Source organism: Mustela erminea, chromosome 9 (genome assembly GCF_009829155.1).
Source record: "Mustela erminea isolate mMusErm1 chromosome 9, mMusErm1.Pri, whole genome shotgun sequence".
Lineage (NCBI taxonomy): Eukaryota > Metazoa > Chordata > Mammalia > Carnivora > Mustelidae > Mustela > Mustela erminea.
In genome coordinates this window covers 84,709,631-84,728,664 of record NC_045622.1, presented here as the reverse complement: position 1 = coordinate 84,728,664, position 19,034 = coordinate 84,709,631, and the positions used below count along the sequence as shown (strand labels likewise).

General features: G+C 42.1%; 2 protein-coding genes across 8 annotated transcripts in view; one reads left to right on the top strand and one right to left on the bottom strand.

Annotated features, from left to right (window-relative positions):
- QSER1 (glutamine and serine rich 1) overlaps positions 1-2,019 on the bottom strand; it is a 77,678-nt gene extending 75,659 nt beyond the window's left edge. The window contains exon 1 of one of the 4 annotated variants that reach the window (XM_032356760.1): positions 1,509-2,019. In XM_032356760.1, the coding sequence (XP_032212651.1) occupies positions 1,509-1,702 (194 nt within the window). In that variant the 5' untranslated portion in view covers positions 1,703-2,019. Of the gene's footprint in view, positions 1-815; positions 906-1,508 lie in introns of those variants that run through there. The other 3 variants (XM_032356762.1, XM_032356763.1, XM_032356761.1) reach the window with 3 other exon arrangements.
- The window catches only part of LOC116598247 (homeobox protein Hox-A3-like), a 40,689-nt gene continuing 22,547 nt past the window's right edge, over positions 893-19,034 (top strand). For 2 of the 4 annotated variants that reach the window (XM_032356768.1, XM_032356769.1), the window contains exons 1-5: positions 1,032-1,235; positions 2,644-2,729; positions 4,796-4,847; positions 4,977-5,071; positions 8,876-9,026. In XM_032356768.1, the coding sequence (XP_032212659.1) occupies positions 1,110-1,235; positions 2,644-2,729; positions 4,796-4,847; positions 4,977-5,071; positions 8,876-9,008 (492 nt within the window). In that variant the 5' untranslated portion in view covers positions 1,032-1,109 and the 3' untranslated portion in view covers positions 9,009-9,026. Of the gene's footprint in view, positions 1,236-2,643; positions 2,730-4,795; positions 4,848-4,976; positions 5,072-8,875; positions 9,027-16,859; positions 17,137-19,034 lie in introns of those variants that run through there. The other 2 variants (XM_032356770.1, XM_032356771.1) reach the window with 2 other exon arrangements.

Here is a 19,034-nt window from a genome sequence, read left to right as displayed (position 1 = left end):
TAAAATGTCTTAAGAGCATATAATACAAAGTTATGGCTATTTCTGAAAAGTTTCAGCAATTATTTAGCTACAAATTGGCACATCGCATTCTTCTTTTTTTTAATCACAGCTCTTTTAAACAAAGGATCTAAAATTTTCTGAGAAAGCTTATTTCCCTTTTCTTGAATCAAATTTTTCTCATTCTCTCTTAATCATCCCAAGGTATTAAGACAAAGACCAACTACTTTTCACACATTATTTTCCAAATCATAAAGGTGGAACTTTCACAAAAACAAAGAAGATAACCTAGAACTGTAATGTATAAAGTAAAAAGAAAAAAAAGTTCACTTCTGTCGTGACAATAGTGAAGAAATCTGATGAGATCATAAAGCCACGAAGCTTCCTGTTGGTAGCTGAGGATGAAGTCATTAGCAACCCAGGATTCCCTGGTCCTTGTAATCAGAAGCTGCACCTACCAGATTCTGCATTGTTCGGTAGAGGTGGCTTTAAAACACCCCGCTCCCGAATCGTCCAAAGCAGACCACGCCTTCCAGTTACCATTCAAATGGACCATTTCACAGTGTGGCACTACTACACATTTCCCGCGAGCTTAAATATCTTGTAAGAGTCAACATTTTAGATTCCCTTGGTCATGATGGAGCAAAGATGAACTCTTGAACCCCGCGCTACATAATGAACCCGGGTTTCAGAAGCCGAGATGGAGAAGCATGCTTCTGGTTCTTCAACCTTTACGGCCTTCACTGACCAGCCCCTCTCCAATATCTTCCCAATTCTTAGTCACCCCAAGACATAGAAGGCAAAAAAAGATTCCTTACTTCCTGCTGTTGTTAAAAGGGGAGGAAACCCAAGAGTAACTTTGAACGCGTGGAAGAGAAATAGCTTAATCTTGGCCACCACTGCAAACATATGTCACCCAGCTCCGTCGCAGCTTTCGCGCCCCTCCAGGCCCCCCTCCCGGGCCCCACGCCCCAGGGGTTCTCCCGCAGCCCAGCCCTCCCGGGTCCCCCCGAATGCCAGGGACGCGGCTCGGCGCCTCTTCCTCTCGCGCCTCCCCCACCCTCACATTGCCGGGGTCCCCAAGACCACATTGTCCGTTCTAGTACAATGGAATGTCACTGCCCGGAACTCCTCAGGGGCCCCCCTCAGCCCCCCTCAGCCAGTCCCGGGTCTCCCTGGTCGCCCAGTTCAGGCACGAACCCAAACTTCACCATGTGAGAGAGCCCGAGACCCGCGAGGTGACGGAGACCCACGACTCCCGCCTAGCCCTCCCTTTGACTCACCGTCCCCTACCAGCCCTAAGCGCGAATCCCGCACGGGGCGCCCCCACCCACCCCAAGACCACCTCATAAGAGTCATCAGCCGCCTCTCCCAGCGCGGGCAAGGGCGAGAAGAGCGGAGGGCTCCCCGCCCGGCCCGGACCCCTGGGCGGCGCTGCACAGGGGCGAAGGCCCCAAACGCATCCCCGGCCTTTCCTGGCCCACGACGACCCCGCCGCCCACCCTCCCTACCTGGCCTTGAGGCTGGGGCTGCTGCCGCTGCTGCAGCTGCTGCTGGCGGCGGCGGTGGCCGCCGCGGCTCGGGGTTCGTAGGCCCAGGCGGGGGCGGGGGGTGGTGCGGCGGCGCTGGCGGTGGCGGGGGCGGCGGGGGGCGCGGGCGGCGGCGGCGGGTCGGCGAAGCCGGAGGTCGCGTAGTTCCTGTCCATCGTGGGGGTTGCGTAGGGAGGGCGGGCTGCAGTGGGGGCTCCTCTAGGGCCCAGTGTATGGGGGGCGGGAGGGGAGGGAGGGGGCGGGGGGAGGAAGAGGAGGAGGAGGCGGCGGCGGAGGGAGCTGCCCCCTCACATGGCCCCGGCGGGCGGACGGGCGGAGGGCGCGCTGGCCGGTCTCTGCCGGGGGAACCCGGGCCGCGGCGCGCGGCGAGGCCCCAGCCGGGCGGTCAGGGAAGCGGCGGCATCCGCGGCCGGGACTCACGGCGGCGGCGGCGGCGGCCGCTTCGCCCCATGTTGGTGGATTTCCCAGGATGCACCTCCCGCCCCCCTCCGCCCCGCGGCCTCGCCCCGCCTCCCCTCGGCGCCCCGCGCTCGCGGCTCGCGGGCCAGGCGGGCGGCCCGCGAGGCCTCCTCCTCCGCCGCCGCCCGCCGCCTCTCCCAGGCCAGCGGGGCGGAGAAGGCTCGAGGCCTGCCCGCCCGGCCGGCTCCGGGAGTCCTGAGCGGGGCCCGCCGGCGGTAGCCAACGGGCGGCGGACTTCCCGCCCTCGGCTGCTCCGCGGGGAGCTGTCCACGCTCGCCGCGCCCCGCGTGGGAAGGGGCCGCGCCCGCAGTCCGCCCCGCGCGCGGGAGGGGAAATGGAGCGGAAACCCAGCCTAGGTGCTGCGAAGGGGGAGGCTTGTCAGCGCTTTGCCTGGAGTTCGTTATTTGACCCTTCGAGTTATTTTGAGCGTCTCAAATACTCGGGTCCCACATCGCGATTTCTTTCTCTGAGCCCGGTCCCAAACCAGAAACAGCTGAGCGGGCTGTTTCACAGTTCCGTTTACTCCCTTCCTGCACAAAGCTTGCTGCGCTAGAGGACCCTTTTCCTGTTGTTAGGGGAGATTTATATTCAAAGAGATTCAAATTCAAACGTATTATTTTCCAATCCTCGTTGAAAGGACCTTTCCCAGGGGCTCTTATTAAGTGTCCCCACCCCCACCTTGGGAATTTTCTCATTCTGGATTTCAGAATCTTCTATCCGAAGGTAAATACTGCCTCTTCATTGATTAATCCAACTACCATCTGGATGACTTTAATTACAAGACATTCAAACTCACTATGCACACTTTGTGTTGGAGTTTTTCGTCTGAGACTTGGGACTTAAGCAGGACTTTACCCAAACATTTCCCGTGTGACCTCCACGCAGTTTGGCGGGGTTAATTTAGTGATTATTTTGAGGATCTTCTGTTGTATATCAGAGATGCGTTTCTTCTATAATCATGAGTAGTGAAACCTAGGGTTCATGGAAATCATCGTTTGGTCCGTAAGGCATAAAGTAAAAGTTAAACAGTAAAGTTTATATTTATTGACCATCCCCCTTAAAAAAATCAATACTGGTTTAACAGCTATTATGTGCTTAGCACAGAAATCTGCCCCTCAAGATAAGCTTAAAAACGTTTAAACAAACCAGACAGGCATAGTAGAAGACCTAATAAATTTGATACATTATCCCTGATCACCATTTTAAAAGCCAGTTTAAATTTCGGTAATACCTGATACTGAATCTGCTCTTCCGTACGAGATTATTTTTGTTCTGGGAGATTCTGTTTTCCTCCTGGCGCCAACATCCTTTTGTTCCTATTCCTTCCTTTTTGTAAGTCTTTCGGCACCTGTGATGCTTAAGAGTCTGGTCCCCGGGTGGGGAAGCGAGGAAGTAAGTAGTCGTTATTTACAAATGAATTCAAACGTGTAGACACAAGTGATCTTGCCAATTTTATGCTAATTTCAGTATGCATTTACCCTGGATATCTTTGAAAAGTAGTTTTCCTTGGGGAAGGAATTTGCCAGATAATTTGAGATCCTGCAGGGAGAAGTAAACGTAAATCTCCCTTGCAAACTTTATTTTTCTTACTGCAGACTGGAAATCTGTAATCTAAATAAAAGAAAGAAGTTTTCACTACTAACTATTACACTTGTATTTTTGTGAGCACTAAAGTTTTGTCTTTACAGAAAGTATAGAAAGTGGAGTGTCAGGCTATAAATGTTTTATGGCCCTTCGTTGGAGTTACCCACAACTGGTACTCAGAGTGAGTTATGCAGGCAATACCAAACAAGTGGCAATAAAGCCTTTATAGTCCCTCACACCATAATGTAGTTTATTTATGTCACATAAATCAGAGAAAAGATATTAAGGGAAATTTTGGGTGAGTATTTAAAAAATAATATTACTCTGTCACCATGTGCCATGTTCCTTTGCCTGCTATTTCTATCTCAGTTCTCAAACTGGGGACAAGTTTTGAAAATCGATGGCATCAGAGGCAGTTTGATTGCAAGATGAATTGAAATCTTACACTTTAAGAAGGAGTCTTCTTGTCCTCACCTCCGTCTTCACTTCCTTTATTACCCAGGAGTTAGTAATGCCTCAGAATATATCCATGCCTCAGAATGCCTCAGAATATATCCATGAACCGTCTCCGCACATTACCCGGCTTTCCTCCCATCCCACTAGAAAATCACCAAGTATTTCAACTGGTAGGAAGCTTGGAGTTAGATGAGTAGTTCATCACCCTTATTTTGTTGAGGAAATGGAAGCCCAGTGTTCAGCAACTTGCTTTAAGGTGACAGAGGCTATCAGTTGGAGGAAGGATCAGTGGAACCCCATCTCCACTGAGGCAACCTTATTTGTTTGTTGGGAATGGCAGCATTTGGGCTTGCCTGGCTGGAAATGTAGTCAATAAGTTCATATACTCCAGTGTTACCAAGAGACCAGCTACTAATTGGAAAGATTCAAGAAGGCCAAATTATGGGGGGGGCGTTGGTTTTTTTTTTTTTTAATTTTTATTTATTTATTAGAGAGAGAAAGAGAGCTTGCAAGCACATGGGGTAGAGGCAGAGAGAGAGGAAGCAGTCTCCGTGCTAAGATTGACACAGGACTCAATCCCAGGACCCTGGGATCATGACCTGAGCTTAAGCCAGACACCTACACGACTGAGCCACCCAGGTGACCCCAAGTTTGTGGTTTTACTGAGAATATCAGGAGTATGTTTGTGGGAAGTGGGTTGAGGAGGGGAGGGGGCTTAGTTAGTTTTCCATGTTTTCTTTCTCTTCCGGTGTTGAGAACTATAAGCCCCGTCTTTGCCAGGGCAGCCGTGATTTCAGTCCCGTAAGTCAGCATCAGAAATTAAAACACCAGAAATGCAGTTAAGTCCCACTATGATTTTTCTCTGTCTTAGGGGCTTGACCCTATCACAGTCATCTTTTACCAATCCCCATTGTCTGTCATTCCACCCAGGGAAACAGCTATGGAGTCAGAAGAGCCTGCTTCTTTGGAAGCCACAACCTCACTCAGGTGTCACTGAAAGATGGTGATGAGGCACATTCCTCCCGGTGAGCAGAACTTCAAGAAGCATACTCGATCATCAAATTTTGTATGTGTAGAAAGTGGTCTGAGCTATGGATGTGGATGGACTCAGGTTCTGGTGAATGACTTAGCGGATCAGGAGTCTGGAAGAATGAAGGTTGAATGATTGGAGACCAGGAGTTCTGGAGATAAAGAAAGATAGTGGTGCAGCCTGATTACGAAGTCTTTCATTGAGTGTATCTTTTATCTCCTTGAATAGATTATGGGAAATTTAAACCTCCTTCTGCAGATGATAGCTTTCTCATCAGAATAACCAATAATAGGGATACCTGCCTGGCTGAGTCGGTAGAGCATGCGACTCTTGATTTCAGAGTTGTGAGTTGGAGCCCCACGTTGGGTGTAGAGATTAGTTAAAAATAAAATCTATGAGGTGCCTGGGTGGCTCAGTCGGTTAAGCTAAAGGTAGCTATAGCTCAGGTCATGATCTCAGGGTTTTAGGATTGAGCCCCATGTCATCTGGCTTCCTGATCATCCAGGACTCGGCTTTTCCCTCTCCTTCTGCTGCCCCCCACCCTGCTCGTTCTCTCTCTCTCCCTCTCTCAAATAAATTAAATAGAATCTTAAAAAATTTTTTTTAAATCTTTAGAAAAAAGAATAACCAATAAATATCAAATATATATGTCCTACGTTCTGTGCTTTGGGCTTTCCATGGATTATCTCATTTAATCCTCAAAATATCCTTAACATGCGGTATTGGCTTTCATTATTTCCATTTTATAGGAAATTGAGGTGTAATGAAGTTAAGTAAGTCCCCAAAGCATGCAAGCTCCTACAAATTGATGATGGTGCAAGGGAAGGCCAATATGTTTGACTCCAAAACTTAATAAGGTTGGTAAAGAGCTCCTGCCAAGTTTCTCCACTGAAGAGTTAACTCTATTTTCCTTTATAATTAATGCATATTTTGTGGGTACTTTAAGACCATGTAAATTCCTGAGGCCTCATTTTTTCACCACTGATTTTAGCATCTGTATTAGTTTCCTGTGGCTGCTGCAACAAATTATCACAAACTAAGTGGTTTCAAACAATAGAAATTCATTGCCTCACAATTTGAAATCAGAAATCAAGATGTTTACAGGGCTGTGTGCTCCCTGGGAAGGCTCTAGGAGAGAACCCTTCCTCTAGCTTCCTGCCCTTTTCCTTGGTTTGTGGTCACAGCTCTCCAATCTCTGCCTCAGTCTTTATAAGGCCTTCTCTGTACATCTGTGTTCTTTTAGGTTTTTGGGTTTTGTTTTTTGGCTTTTTTTTTTTTTTTTTTTTTTTGTAATCTCTACATCCAGTGTGGGGCTCAAAGTGTGCCCTGGAGAGCAAGAGCCTCATGCTCTTCTGATCGAGCCAGCCAGGCACCATTTCTCTTATGTCTTTTATAAAAGCACCTGTCGTTGGATTGGTGGCCCAGTTGGGTAATCCAGGATGATGTCATCTCAAGATCCTTAATTATATCTATAAAGATGCTTTTATCAAATAAGGTCACATTCACATGTTCTGAGGATTAGGACATGGACACATTTTTGAGGGGCCACCAATCAACTCACTGAGGCATCCCCTAATTATTCTTGTTTGAAACAACTGTTATTATGGTTACCAAATAATAATTTTCCTAACTCCATGATTTATTCCTTTTTTTTTTTAAAGTTTTTATTTAATTATTTGACAGACAGAAATCACAAGTAGGTAGAGAAGCAGGCAGAGAGAGAGAGGGGGAAGCAAGCTTCCCGCTGAGCAGAGAGCCCGACGTGGGGTTTGATCCCAGAACCCTGGGATCATGACCTGAGCTGAAGTCAGAGGCTTTAACCCACTGAGCCACCGAGGCACCCCTCCATAATTCATTCCTTAATCATTAGTTTCTATTCTTCTACTGGAAGGAATTTTCCCTTTATCTATCTATCTATCTATCTATTTCAGTACAGACTCATGATTTCTTACTTTAGTCAATGGATTTGTGCAGTAAAGGATTAACAAAGCAGGTCCATGCTGTCCAAACACTGTACAGAGCAAAGAAAGATTTGGCCCTTGCCAGGCTCCAGAGCAATAACTTTTAAGCATTTGGAAAATCCTCCTAAGAGTATCTTTGTTTAGGGACGTGTAGATGGCTCAGTTGAGTTAAGTGGCTGCCTTCGGCTCAGGTCATGATCTTGGGGTTCTGGGATCGAGTCCCGCAGCGGGCTTCTTGCTCCATGGGGAGCCTGCTTCTTCCTCTGCTGCTTCTGCTTCTGCTTTCTCTTTCTCTCTCTGACAAATAAATAAAATCTTAAAAAAAAAAAAAAGTATCTTCATTTACCTGAGGCCTTGGGCTGTATAAGATATGCTAATGATGTGACTTACAGTTGGGTCTTCAGACCACTCAGTATTAGTTTGACCTCTGGAGGGACTGGAAAATTAAGGTCAGCCACCAGGGCAGTTAGCCATGCTTATGTGACCTGCTCTCAATAAAAACCCTGTACACCAAGGCTCAGATGAGCTTCCCTGGTTGACAGTACTTTACTGATTAATGCGCACAGGACTCCACTGGGCAGGACACTGCAAACTTGTACCTGGTCTCCCTTATACCCTGCACTAGGTGCCTTTTGCCATTGCTGATTTTAATCTGTATCCTTTCACTATAATAAACTCTAACCATCAGTATAACAACTTCCCTAACTTCTGAGTTCTTGTAATAAATCATTGAACATGAGGGTGTTCTTGGTGAAGTTATAACCTGTTACCATATTTATTTATTTATTATTTTTTAAAGTGTTTTAGTGTCTTTTTAAAAATTTTTTAATTTTTTTATTAACATATAATGTATTATTAGCCCCAGGGGTACAGGTCTGTGGATCGTCAGGTTTACACACCTCACAACTCTCACCATAGCACATACCTTTCCCAGTGTCCATAACCCAAGCACCCTGTCCCTATCCCTCTACCCCCCACAACCCTCAGTTTTTTTTGTGAGATTAAGATGTTACCATGTTTATTTAAAACACAGGATTTATAATCTCTTTCCATACCTATTTATTTTTCATATGAAGATGGCCTTGGGGGTCCTTGAACACATGATTAGAATCTATTACCATATTTATTTTTATAGTGAAATAATCACATATTTGACGTAATACCCAAACATTTAATTACTTTAGTATACTTCCTCACATTAAGGACCCATGAGAACATTTTAAGCTGGGAATGACATGATCAAAACCATGGAAAACACTCCCTTTCCCTTCCTAATGTCCCACTCTGGTCTACATCTTCAGGCTAGATGGAACACTGGTTCCATCACAACACAAGAAGCACAGTCCCTTCACAGATTTACATGCAAACACACACCCGCTACCACCACCAACAACAACAACAAGAAAAGAAAAAAACATGTCACTACTTAGGACAGTCCCACTATCCTCCTATTGTCCTAGTTGTTTGCAAATACAACTTGAGGCACCTACTTTCCAGGGATTTTGCTGCTGAAGAACTGAATTTCAACCAACAGTGGTAGAGCATGTATTCTCAAGTCTCCAGATTCTTCAGCTAGAGCCTAGGCATGAAACACTAAAACACACTCTGCCTGAGCAGAAAACCACCTGCAAAATTGCTTTATACACTCTCCCTTCTCTTGTTACTACTCTGTTCCCTTTGTCCCAAAGCCCTAGATATAGTGGTGGTAAAGGAAGATTATTGGGAGTGGTTTAGACGTCACCAAATCATCATGCCTGTCAATGTTAGTATACAGATACTAATCACTAGCCGGTCATTACTTGGTATGAGGTTTAATTTTGTCATATGAAATTTTTCAGTTACTTAAAATTCAGATATGGTAGGCTCAAATATCTTGTGGAAGTCCAAAGCCTCTCCCAAATTTCTGCGAATTCTGAGGAAACTTACAATCTCTTGCTCAACATGTCTTCAAGTTTCTTCTGCTTCCATTGACTGACTGCTCTGTTCAAGGTAAAAACTGAAAAAGTCTCTTCATAGTTACACTAGCACATATGTGCACACACACAAATCCACTCATGGGAACATTTATGAAAGAAAGTAAGTACTGGATTATTCATGATATCAATTTTACATTTCTGTTATTTATGTGTATGTACTCATTTTTCCACTGCTCACATAATATGGCTGCTTGCTTACAACTTTAAAAACTAAGAGGAAGCATTGCTTATGACATGTTGTAGCAGATCCCTTTGGTGCCCACGTTGCATGTCCTGGCTCACCTCTGAGACAATTCTGACCTACCTAATGATCACAGCATCCTATCCCAAGATCACGTCATGTGTCTTTCTGTATTCTGCTTTGTATGACACCACTGGAGCTCTCCGGAGTGTAGAGAAGTTTGCACCTCCCCATTAGGAGAAACCCTTACTCAATGAAGAACAGAAGCCAATGGATAAGTCAACCTCCTGGCTTCCAGGTGGGCTCCAGGGAGGCATTTTGTGCCCTTCTCAGTGGTCCTCATGGAAGGGAAGCTCTTGTTAACTAGTAACAGCAACTTTGATGATAAGGCCCTTTGGCTTGTCCTTCAGTCCAGTCTCTCTCTCTGCTCTGTCATTTTTCCTGCCTTCCAATTAACTACCTGCATTCAAATCATTGTCTCAGGTTCTGCTTTTGGGGAAACATGTCTTATACTACTATTTGATATAACTACTTAATGTTAGTGCTTTCAATTTTGATGTATGTCTTTTCATAAGTATCTGTCCCCAAGTCAAAGTAGTTATTAAATCTTCTCCTGTCAGGCTTGGGGACAAGGCAGAGTGAAGGAGTGTTGCAAAAAGTGCTAAAAGCTACATTCTAAAAGCATCTTCAGGTCAGAACTGGGACAAATAATCCCAAAGAGGTTATCAATATAAAGTTTGAAACAAGTGAGCTTAGGTCCTTTTTAAAAAACACTATAGTTCTTCCAGACAAAAGCTTCTATATCCCCTTCATATATATTACTGATAAAAGTGGAATCCTGAGTCTTGCTGGCCCTCTACCTTGTTCCCCATGCCCAGCTACCAACACATCTTATGAAGCTTGTAGGCCTCTAGGAAGATGGTTTCAAAACTCTGGGGCTAGACAAGTAGCTGGAGCTACTTGGAGACAAGTACAGGGAGAAAGCAAAAAAAGGACCCCAAAATAAGAGTTGCTGATATTGCAGAAATGGGAAGGTGGTCGGTTAACTCTTGGCGCTAAAATTTTATCTATAATAGTTTTCTCATTTTGTTCAAATTCCAATACTACATCATAGTCTACTATATTGAAATGCCATAATTCAACCAAGTCTTCATCTGTTGTTGGACATTCATTTCTAATTTTTCAGTTTTAACACTACAATGAGCAACTTTCTAAAAATATGTAATCTCTTTGATGCTTTAAGGGACATTCCTAGAAGTGGACTTTCTTTGTTATGGAACACAAATGCTCCTCAATGCTCTTTCATGTCCTTCATGAATATTGTCAAATTATTTTCCAGAAAAAGTGTATCAATTTGTCTTCCACCCACAGTCCATGAGAACACTATGTTGTATGTATCTACATCAGCATGAATGCATGGACTCGCCTTGTGAAAATATGGTCACAGCAGCCACACTCGTGTGAATTGGTTTATAGTATTGAGGAGCTTCGAATCACAACTGGGCCCTTTTCTTTTTACAGTTAGTTTTAGACCTAAGTCCCTTTGCCCCAAGCTCTATCTGAGGCGTCTTTGTGACCTGGGCATCCTCACCTTCTCTGCCATCTTGATTGGAGATGCCTACCAATTACCAAATATTGCCTGCCAATTTTTTCAGACACTTATCTATCAAAGTCAATAAAGTTCAGTGGGTCTTCTCCAGCTGTCCCAATTTACAATGAATATACAAAACAAAAATCTGAGATTAAGAGCAACTGTGGTTAAGAAACTTAACCTAATAGAAATGAAATAAGTGAGAAGGGCTGACATTATGAGAGTACCTATGAATGTCCTTGTAAACAAAACAAAAACTAAAGAGGTACTCTTTGGAGAGACAGAACAGCATAGAGGTTAAGAGCTAGGCTTCTTTGATTCGAATACTGCTTCTGCTGCTTACTGTGTGCCCTTGGATAAGCTACTTAACCTTTCTCGTTCTCAGTTCCCTCTTTATAAAACTAGGTAATAATAGCTGCTTCACAGAAGTGCTGAGAAAATAAATAATTTCATATATGCTTAGAACAGTGCTAGGCACATAGTTTTGAGGTTTTCTTTAAACTTTTTTTTTTTTTTTTTACATAAAGAAGGTCAAAGAAGGGGCACCTGGGTGGCTCAGTGGGTTAAAGCCTCTGCCTTCAGCTCAGGTCATGATCTCAAGGTCCTGGGATCAAGGCCCGCATCAGGCTCTCTGCTCAGCAGGGAGCCTGCTTGCCCCCTTCTCTCTCTACCTGCCTCTCTGCCTACTTGTGATCTGTGTTTGTCAAATAAATAAATAAAACCTTTTTTTTTTTTTAAGATTTTATTTATTTATTTAACACAGAGAGAGAGAGAAAGAGATATCACAAGTAGGTACAGTAAGGTGAGGAAAATATAAAAAAGTAAGATTCTCTTTGTTTGGGAATGTCGAGATTACATCATAGAAAATCCTATGGAATTTTCTGTAAAAAATAGACAGTTGAATTTGGCAAGATCACAAGATACAAGGCCAACAAATTTAAAAATTATATATCTATATAGTAACAATAAACAATTAGAAAATGAGATTTTAAAAAATTAAAACATAATTCACAACCATAGAATTCACCATTTTAAAGTATACAAAAGTGGGCTTGAGTATATTCATAAGATTGTGCAGCCATCACCACTATCTCATTCTAGAACATTTACAACCCTCCCCCCAAATCCCTCACATCCATCAGCACACACTCCCCAGTTCCTCTTTCCTCTAATCCCTGAGAGCCAGTAATCTACTCCCTGTTTCTATGGATTTGCCTATTCTGGATATTTCACATAAATGGAATCATATACTATGTGTGGATTTTCTGTTTATCTGTTTCAAGTTTTTATGCAAATTCTAGTTAGTTAACATATAGGGTAATATTGGTTTCAGGAGGAAGATTTAGTGATTCATCGCTAAATAACACCAGTGTTCATCACCACAAGTGCCCTCCTTAGTGCCTATCACCCATTAGCCCATCCTCCACCCACCTCCTTCCATTGACTCTCAGTTTGTTCTCTAGAGTTAAGAGAACCTCATGGTTTGATTCCCTCTCTTTTTCCCCTTCCCCTGTGTTTATCTATTTTGTTTCTTAAATTCCACACATGAGTGAAATCATACAGTATTCGTCTTTCTCTGAATGACTTATTTCACTTAGCATATTGCACTGTAGCTCCATCCACGTCATTGCAAATGGCAAGATTTCATCCTTTTTTTTTTTTTAATATTTTATTTATTTATTTGACAGACAGAGATCACAAGTAGGCAGAGAGGCAGGCAGAGAGAGAGGAGGAAGCAGGCTCCCTGCTGAGCAGACAGCCCGATGTGGGGCTCAATCCCAGGACCCTGGGATCATGACCTGAGCTGAAGGCAGAGGCCACTGAGCCACCCAGGTGCCCCCGCAAGACTTCATTCTTTTTGATGGCTGAGTAATATTCCATTGTGTACCTATACCACATCTTCTTTATCCATTCGTCAGTCAATGGACATTTGGACTCATTCCATAATTTGGTTATTGTTAATAATGCTGCTATAAACATTGGGGTGCATGTGCCACTTCGAGAACCAGTATTTTTGTATCCTTTGGATAAGTTCCTGGTAGTGCCATTGCTGGGTCATAGAATAGTTCTATATTTGATTTTTTGAGGAAGCTCCATACTGTTTCAAGAGTGGCTGCACCTGCTATGTGTGGCCTTTTTGTGTCTAACTTCTTCTACTTACCATAGTGTTCTCAAGGTTCATCAATGTTGCAGCATATATCCATATTTTGTGCTGTTTGCCACTGAATAATATTCCATGCATGGACACACCAAATTTGTGTATTCACTCATAGGTTGATGGACATTTGGATGTTTCTACTTTTTGATTATTATGAACAATGCTGCTATGAATATTTGTACACAATTTTTGTGTGAGCATATATTTTTAATTCTCTTGTGTATATACCAAGAAATTGGAAATTAAATTTTTAAAATAACACTCAGAATAGTATAAAAATACATGAACTACTTAAAGATGAATTTAACAAAATATATGCAACACTTATACACTGGGACCTATGAACATTGCTAAGAGAAATTTAAAAGGCTTCAGTATCTTGAAAAATATATCATGGACTGGAGGACTCACCATTGTTAAGAGGTCGATTCTCTTTAAACTTTTCTACAAATTAAATACAATCCCATAAAATTCCTAGAAGTATTTTGATTTAGAAGTTGACAAGCTGATTCTAAAATATATATGGAAATGTAAAGTGCCTTGATTAGTCCAGATTATTCAGGGAAAGAATAAAGTTGGAGGACTTATACTACTTATTTTCAAGACTTGCTACAAAGCTACACTGAACAAAAGAGAATGGTATTGGCATTAGGATAGACAGAGACCAAAGGAACAGAACAGAGAACCCCAAATGCATCATCAATTGATTTTCAACAAAGTCTCCAAGATAATTTAGATTATTTGGTGGGGAAAAAGAAAGATAACCTTTTAAATAAATCCTGCTAAAATAACTGCATAATTCAATGCAGGGAGAAAAGGAATCTTGATCCTAATTTCATGTACACACAAAAATTAGACTTACGTGTAAAAGCTGAAACTATAAAATGTCTATAAAAAAACACAGCAGGAAATCTTTACAATGGTGGGGCAGATAACAATTTCTCAGCAAGATACACACACGCACAACGAACATTAAAAGAAAAGCTATAATTGGACTCTTCTGCTTTTTGAAAGTCACTGTTAAGAAAAATGAAAAGGCAAGCAATGACCTATAGGAAAATATTTGTTAAGCACATACCTGATAAAGGACTTACATCTGGTATATATAACAAACCCTTTAACTCAAAAGTAAGAAGATAAGCCAATTTAAAAAATGGCCACAGATTTGAACAAATACGTAATAAAAGAAGTTACATGAATGACTAATAAGCATATAACAAGATACTCAATATCATCAGTCATCAGGGAAAAGCAAATTAAAACTACAATGAAATACCACTACACACCCAACAGAGTACGTAAAATTAAAGGACTGGTAATAGCAAGCGTTAAAAAGGACGTGGAGCCATTGGAACCATTCCATTGGTTTACACTCCTACAGGGAGTGTAAAATAGTTCCACCACTTTGATTAACAATTGGCAGTTTCTCATAAAGTTGAACACCCACCTGCCTATTACCAGCAATTCTACTCCTAGCTATTTACCTAAAAGAATTGAAAGTTTAAGGCTGCACCAAGACTCATATATGCATGTTCATAGTAGTTTTATTCACAAAGGCTTATCAGCAAGTGAATAAATAAATACAATGCAATGAAATACTATCCAGTAATAAATAGAAACAAACTGCTAATACATGCAACGATATTCTGCTGAATGAAAGAAATCGGACCCTAGAGAACACATGTCATTTGATTTGATTTATGTAAAATTCTAGTATAGGTGAAACTAATCTTTATTAACAGAAAGGAGATCAGAGGTAACCTAGAGAGTCGGTAAAGGGACAGATGGGAAATTTCTGCAGTTGGGATGATCGTTGTGTTGGTGTCCACATTTGTTAAAATTTGTGGAACAGGTCACCGAAGAGGACTTCATTTTATGGCATGTAAATTATACACCAGTAAAATTGTTATAAATGTAAAAAAAATCAGGGAATAAAAGGACACTCTTAGAAACTGAAAACATGATGATCAAAAAAATTGGAATTTGGGGTGTCTGGCTGGCTCAGTAAGTAGAACATGTGACTTGATCTTGGAGTCATGAGTTTGAGACCCACATTGGGAATAGAGGTTACATAGAAAAATAAAATCTTAAAAAAGTTAAGTGCATTTGGGTGGTGCAGTCGGTTAAGTGTCCAGCTCTTGGTTTCAGCCAAGGTCCTGATCTCAGGGTTGTGGGATTGAACCCCTTGTAGGGTTCCACACTCAGCTGGAGTCTGTATGAGATTCTCTTTCCTTTTCCCTCTGTCTGCCCTGCCCCACTCATTCTTTCTCAAATAAATAAATATGTTTTTAAAAAAAACTTTAAAAAATTAAAATTTAAGAGTTAAAATTTAAAGTATAGGAATATATGCAGAATGTAGAATAAATGGAGAAATAAATGGGAAAAAGTGAATCAATTCAGGAAGTCCAATATTCAACCATTAGGAATCACATAAAAAGTAGAAGGAACAAGTGGAAGAAAGTCAGCAAAAATTTACACGGAGATTTTCTGGATTTAGGGAGTAGGGGTGGGATACAGATCTCTATGTTGAAAGGAGGCATTAGATGCCGTGAACAATAAATAAAAACTTACATCAAGCCTCAGAATTGTGAATTGGAGATCACCAGGGGTAAAAAAGGTTGAAAAGGCTCCAGAGGATGGAAACTAGACTTTAGGAGAGAAGAACAAAAGCAGGGACACCAGTGCTATGGGCTGGATTGTATCCTCCCAAAAATTAGATGTGGAAGCCCTAACCCTCACTACCTAAGAATATGACTAGATTTGAAGATCTGGTCTTAAAGAGGTAGTTAAGGAACATGAGGGCAGGGTGGGCCTAATCCAATATGACTGGTGTTCTTCTAAGAGGAGGAGATTAGGACCCAGATATATATTAAGGGAAGGCCATACAAAAATGTGGAGAGAAGAGGGCCATCTACAAGTAGAGAGGGAGGCCTCAGAAGAGATCAACTTGCTGATCTTGTTCTCAAGGCTTCTATCCTCCAGAATTGTAGGAAAACAAATTTTCATTGTTTAAGGGGAAAAAGAAGGTTCAATTGGAAATAAAAGGTCATATGCAAAAGAATTGAATCAGAATGCTATTAGAATTCTTTTTTCTTTTTTTTTTTTTTTTTTAGATTTTATTTTTAAGTTTTCTTTACACCCAATGTGGGGCTCAAACTCATAACCCCGAGATCAAGAGTTCCATGCTCCATGGACTGAGCCAGCCAGCCAGGCCAACAATGCTGTTAGAATTCTTAATGGCAATTAGATGCTGGAAGATATTAGAGCAAAATCTGCAATCTGCCAAGGAAAATGATTTTTAACCTAGAACACTACACACAGCCAAATTATAAATCAAATGTGAAAGGAAAGAAGACAGTCAGAGACATGCAAGGACTAGGGTTTGACTTACTCTTTTGAAGTTCCTTTTCCTTTGTGTATGCCTTGGTAGCTGAGGAATAGGACCAATTTCCTGAAATTATTCTCAATGTTATTATTTTTGATATAACTATTTTAACCTGTTCAAGACTAATTAATGTCAGGAATTATAGGAAAATGAACAAGATGAAAGAAAATGGTAAATAATGAGACATTACAAAGTTTTCAAGAAACAATAACAATATTACTATTAGGTGTTAAGCCGCATTTATGTAACACTTTACAGTTGAAAGGCTTTTTACCATGCTCATATGAACTGAAAGATCATAGCAAAAGTATTTGACCTAGGAACTGGCGCATGATAGATGTTAATGGTATACAGATCCTAAGGTGATCTCCAATGCTCCCTCACTTCTGGTACTCACACTTTTGTAACTCTCCTCCCCTTGTGTGCTGGTGGAAATTGTGACTTTGTTCTAACCAATAGAAAGTAGCACAGGAAATGGGATATCACTGTTGGGATTGTGTTGCATGACGTAAGGCTCCGTTTTGCTTGCAGGCGCACGTCAGAGATGTCTTTGCTGGCTTGATGAAGTGGCCCTGTTGATGAATCCTATGTGCAGGGAGCTGCAGGCAGCTTCTAGAAACTGCAGGCAGCCTCTGGAGCTGAGGTTGGCCTTTTGCTTCTAGCTTATAAGGGCCTTCAGTCCTACAGAAGCAGGGAAATGAAGTCTGCCAACAACCTGAGTGAGCCTGAAAGTGGATTCTTCCACACTGAAGCCTGCAGATGAGAACACAGCCTGCTCAATGCCCTGACTGCCATCTTGTCAGACCCAGAGAAGAGGACCTTGGTAAACTGTGCCTACACTCTTGACTCAGAGTTACTGTGCAATAATAAATGTGTGTAGCTTGAAAGCACTAAATTCATGGCAATTCGTTATATAGCAAAAGAGAGCTACAATAGTGTTCAACAAGTGTTAATGGGCTTGAAACGTAAATGAGGTTAGGGCTACTGTCTAATAGCCTTCTTTCTGACTGTCTTCTTGGTTCTGAACTTTTTAGCCCCTGCCCCACCTCCTCTGGTTTGGTAAAAGAAGTTCTGATTGGTCTTGCCTCTTGTCTTAGAATGATTTTCATTGTGATGTAGAGATCTGCTGATTTTCTTGCTCAATATCTATTGCCCAGGTATAGTAAGAGCATTAGTGTCTTTTGGGGAACTGCCTCTCCTTAACTTCCAGTCTGAATATGCTGCACGCTGGATCCTAGATGGGCACATGAACCAGGCCTGCTCATGAATTGGACCAGGAGAGGTCTTATGACCTACACTTGGCCAGTTAGAATCAGGTTTTTTTTTTTTTTAAGATTTTATTTATTTATTTGACAGACGAGATCACAAGTTGGCAGAGAGGCAGGCAGAGAGAGAGAGGAGGAAGCAGGCTTCTCGTTAAGCAGAGAGCCCGATGCAGGGCTCGATCCCAGGACTCTGGGATCACGACCTGAGTCGAAGGCAGAGGCTGTAACTTACTGAGCCACCCAGGCACCCCAGAATCTGGGTTTTAATACATGGGCTTTGGGTGACAGAGGACTTCTCTGCAGTCACAGAGCAGGTATGATGTAAGCCTGTGACTTTCCCCTTCCCTTGATATGGAGAAAGTCTGTGTGCAGTAGCAAAGTGTTAACACAGACAAGCTTAGTTTAGAAGAACTTGAGATATCAATTCCCTGAGGACTGTTCCTACCACCCCAGACTTCCCAGTTCTATAGGCCAATTTGAATCAAGTTTTTGTGACTTTCTTTTTTCTTTTTTTAAGTAACTCAATGCCCAACGTGGGGCTGAAACCCACAACCTCAAGATCAAGAGATTATATGCTATTAAGTCAAGTCAGCCAGGTGCCTCCAATTTTTGTGACTTTCAACTAGAGTTCAGGCTTCTATCTTTTAAAGATTTTATTTATTTGTGGGAGAGAGAGAGAGGGAGAGCAAACAAGTATGAGTGGAGTGGAGGCAGAGACAGACGGAGAGGAATAAGCAGACTTCCTGCAGAGCAGAGAGCCCAACAGGGCTCAATCCCAGGACCCTGGATCATGACCTGAGCCAAAGTCAGACCCTTAACGAGCTAAGCCACCCAGGCGCCCCAGGCTTCTATCTTTTACACTTTCCTCCTAAACAATTTAACATGACCCCTACATCACTTCTTGCAACCCCTGAGTGAGAAAAATATACATAGAGTCAGCAATGTATGGTAAATAATACAGCACTAATTTTGTAAGTGCGTCTCTAATCAACCCCACTTCCTAAATCTTTATGGTTCTAGTCCTCAAACTTCTCCAGATTAGTGTCTCTGTTGGAAACATATTCACCGAACTGTTAGGACAGGTTCTTCCTTTGGATGATGTGGCTGTTCCAAGTGGTTTTAAAAATTTGTATCTTTTACAATCTTTTTTCTTTTACAATCTTTTCACAGTAATCAAAATCTAGGATATTTTTTCAAACCCCTTGAAATTTCACTTATGGGCTTTGCCTAGTAAAATATTACACAAAAATAATTACTAAACCAATTCACCCCCCCCCAATCATTCATTTTTCAAGAGCATATAAAGAAGTATTCAAAAAACTTTCAATTGGTCCTAGGGAAACTTGTTGCCTTAAAATTATTTTTTTTCTATTAATAAACTTTACTTTTTTAAAAAAATTATTCTATTTATTTATTTGACAGACAGAGATCACAAGCAGGC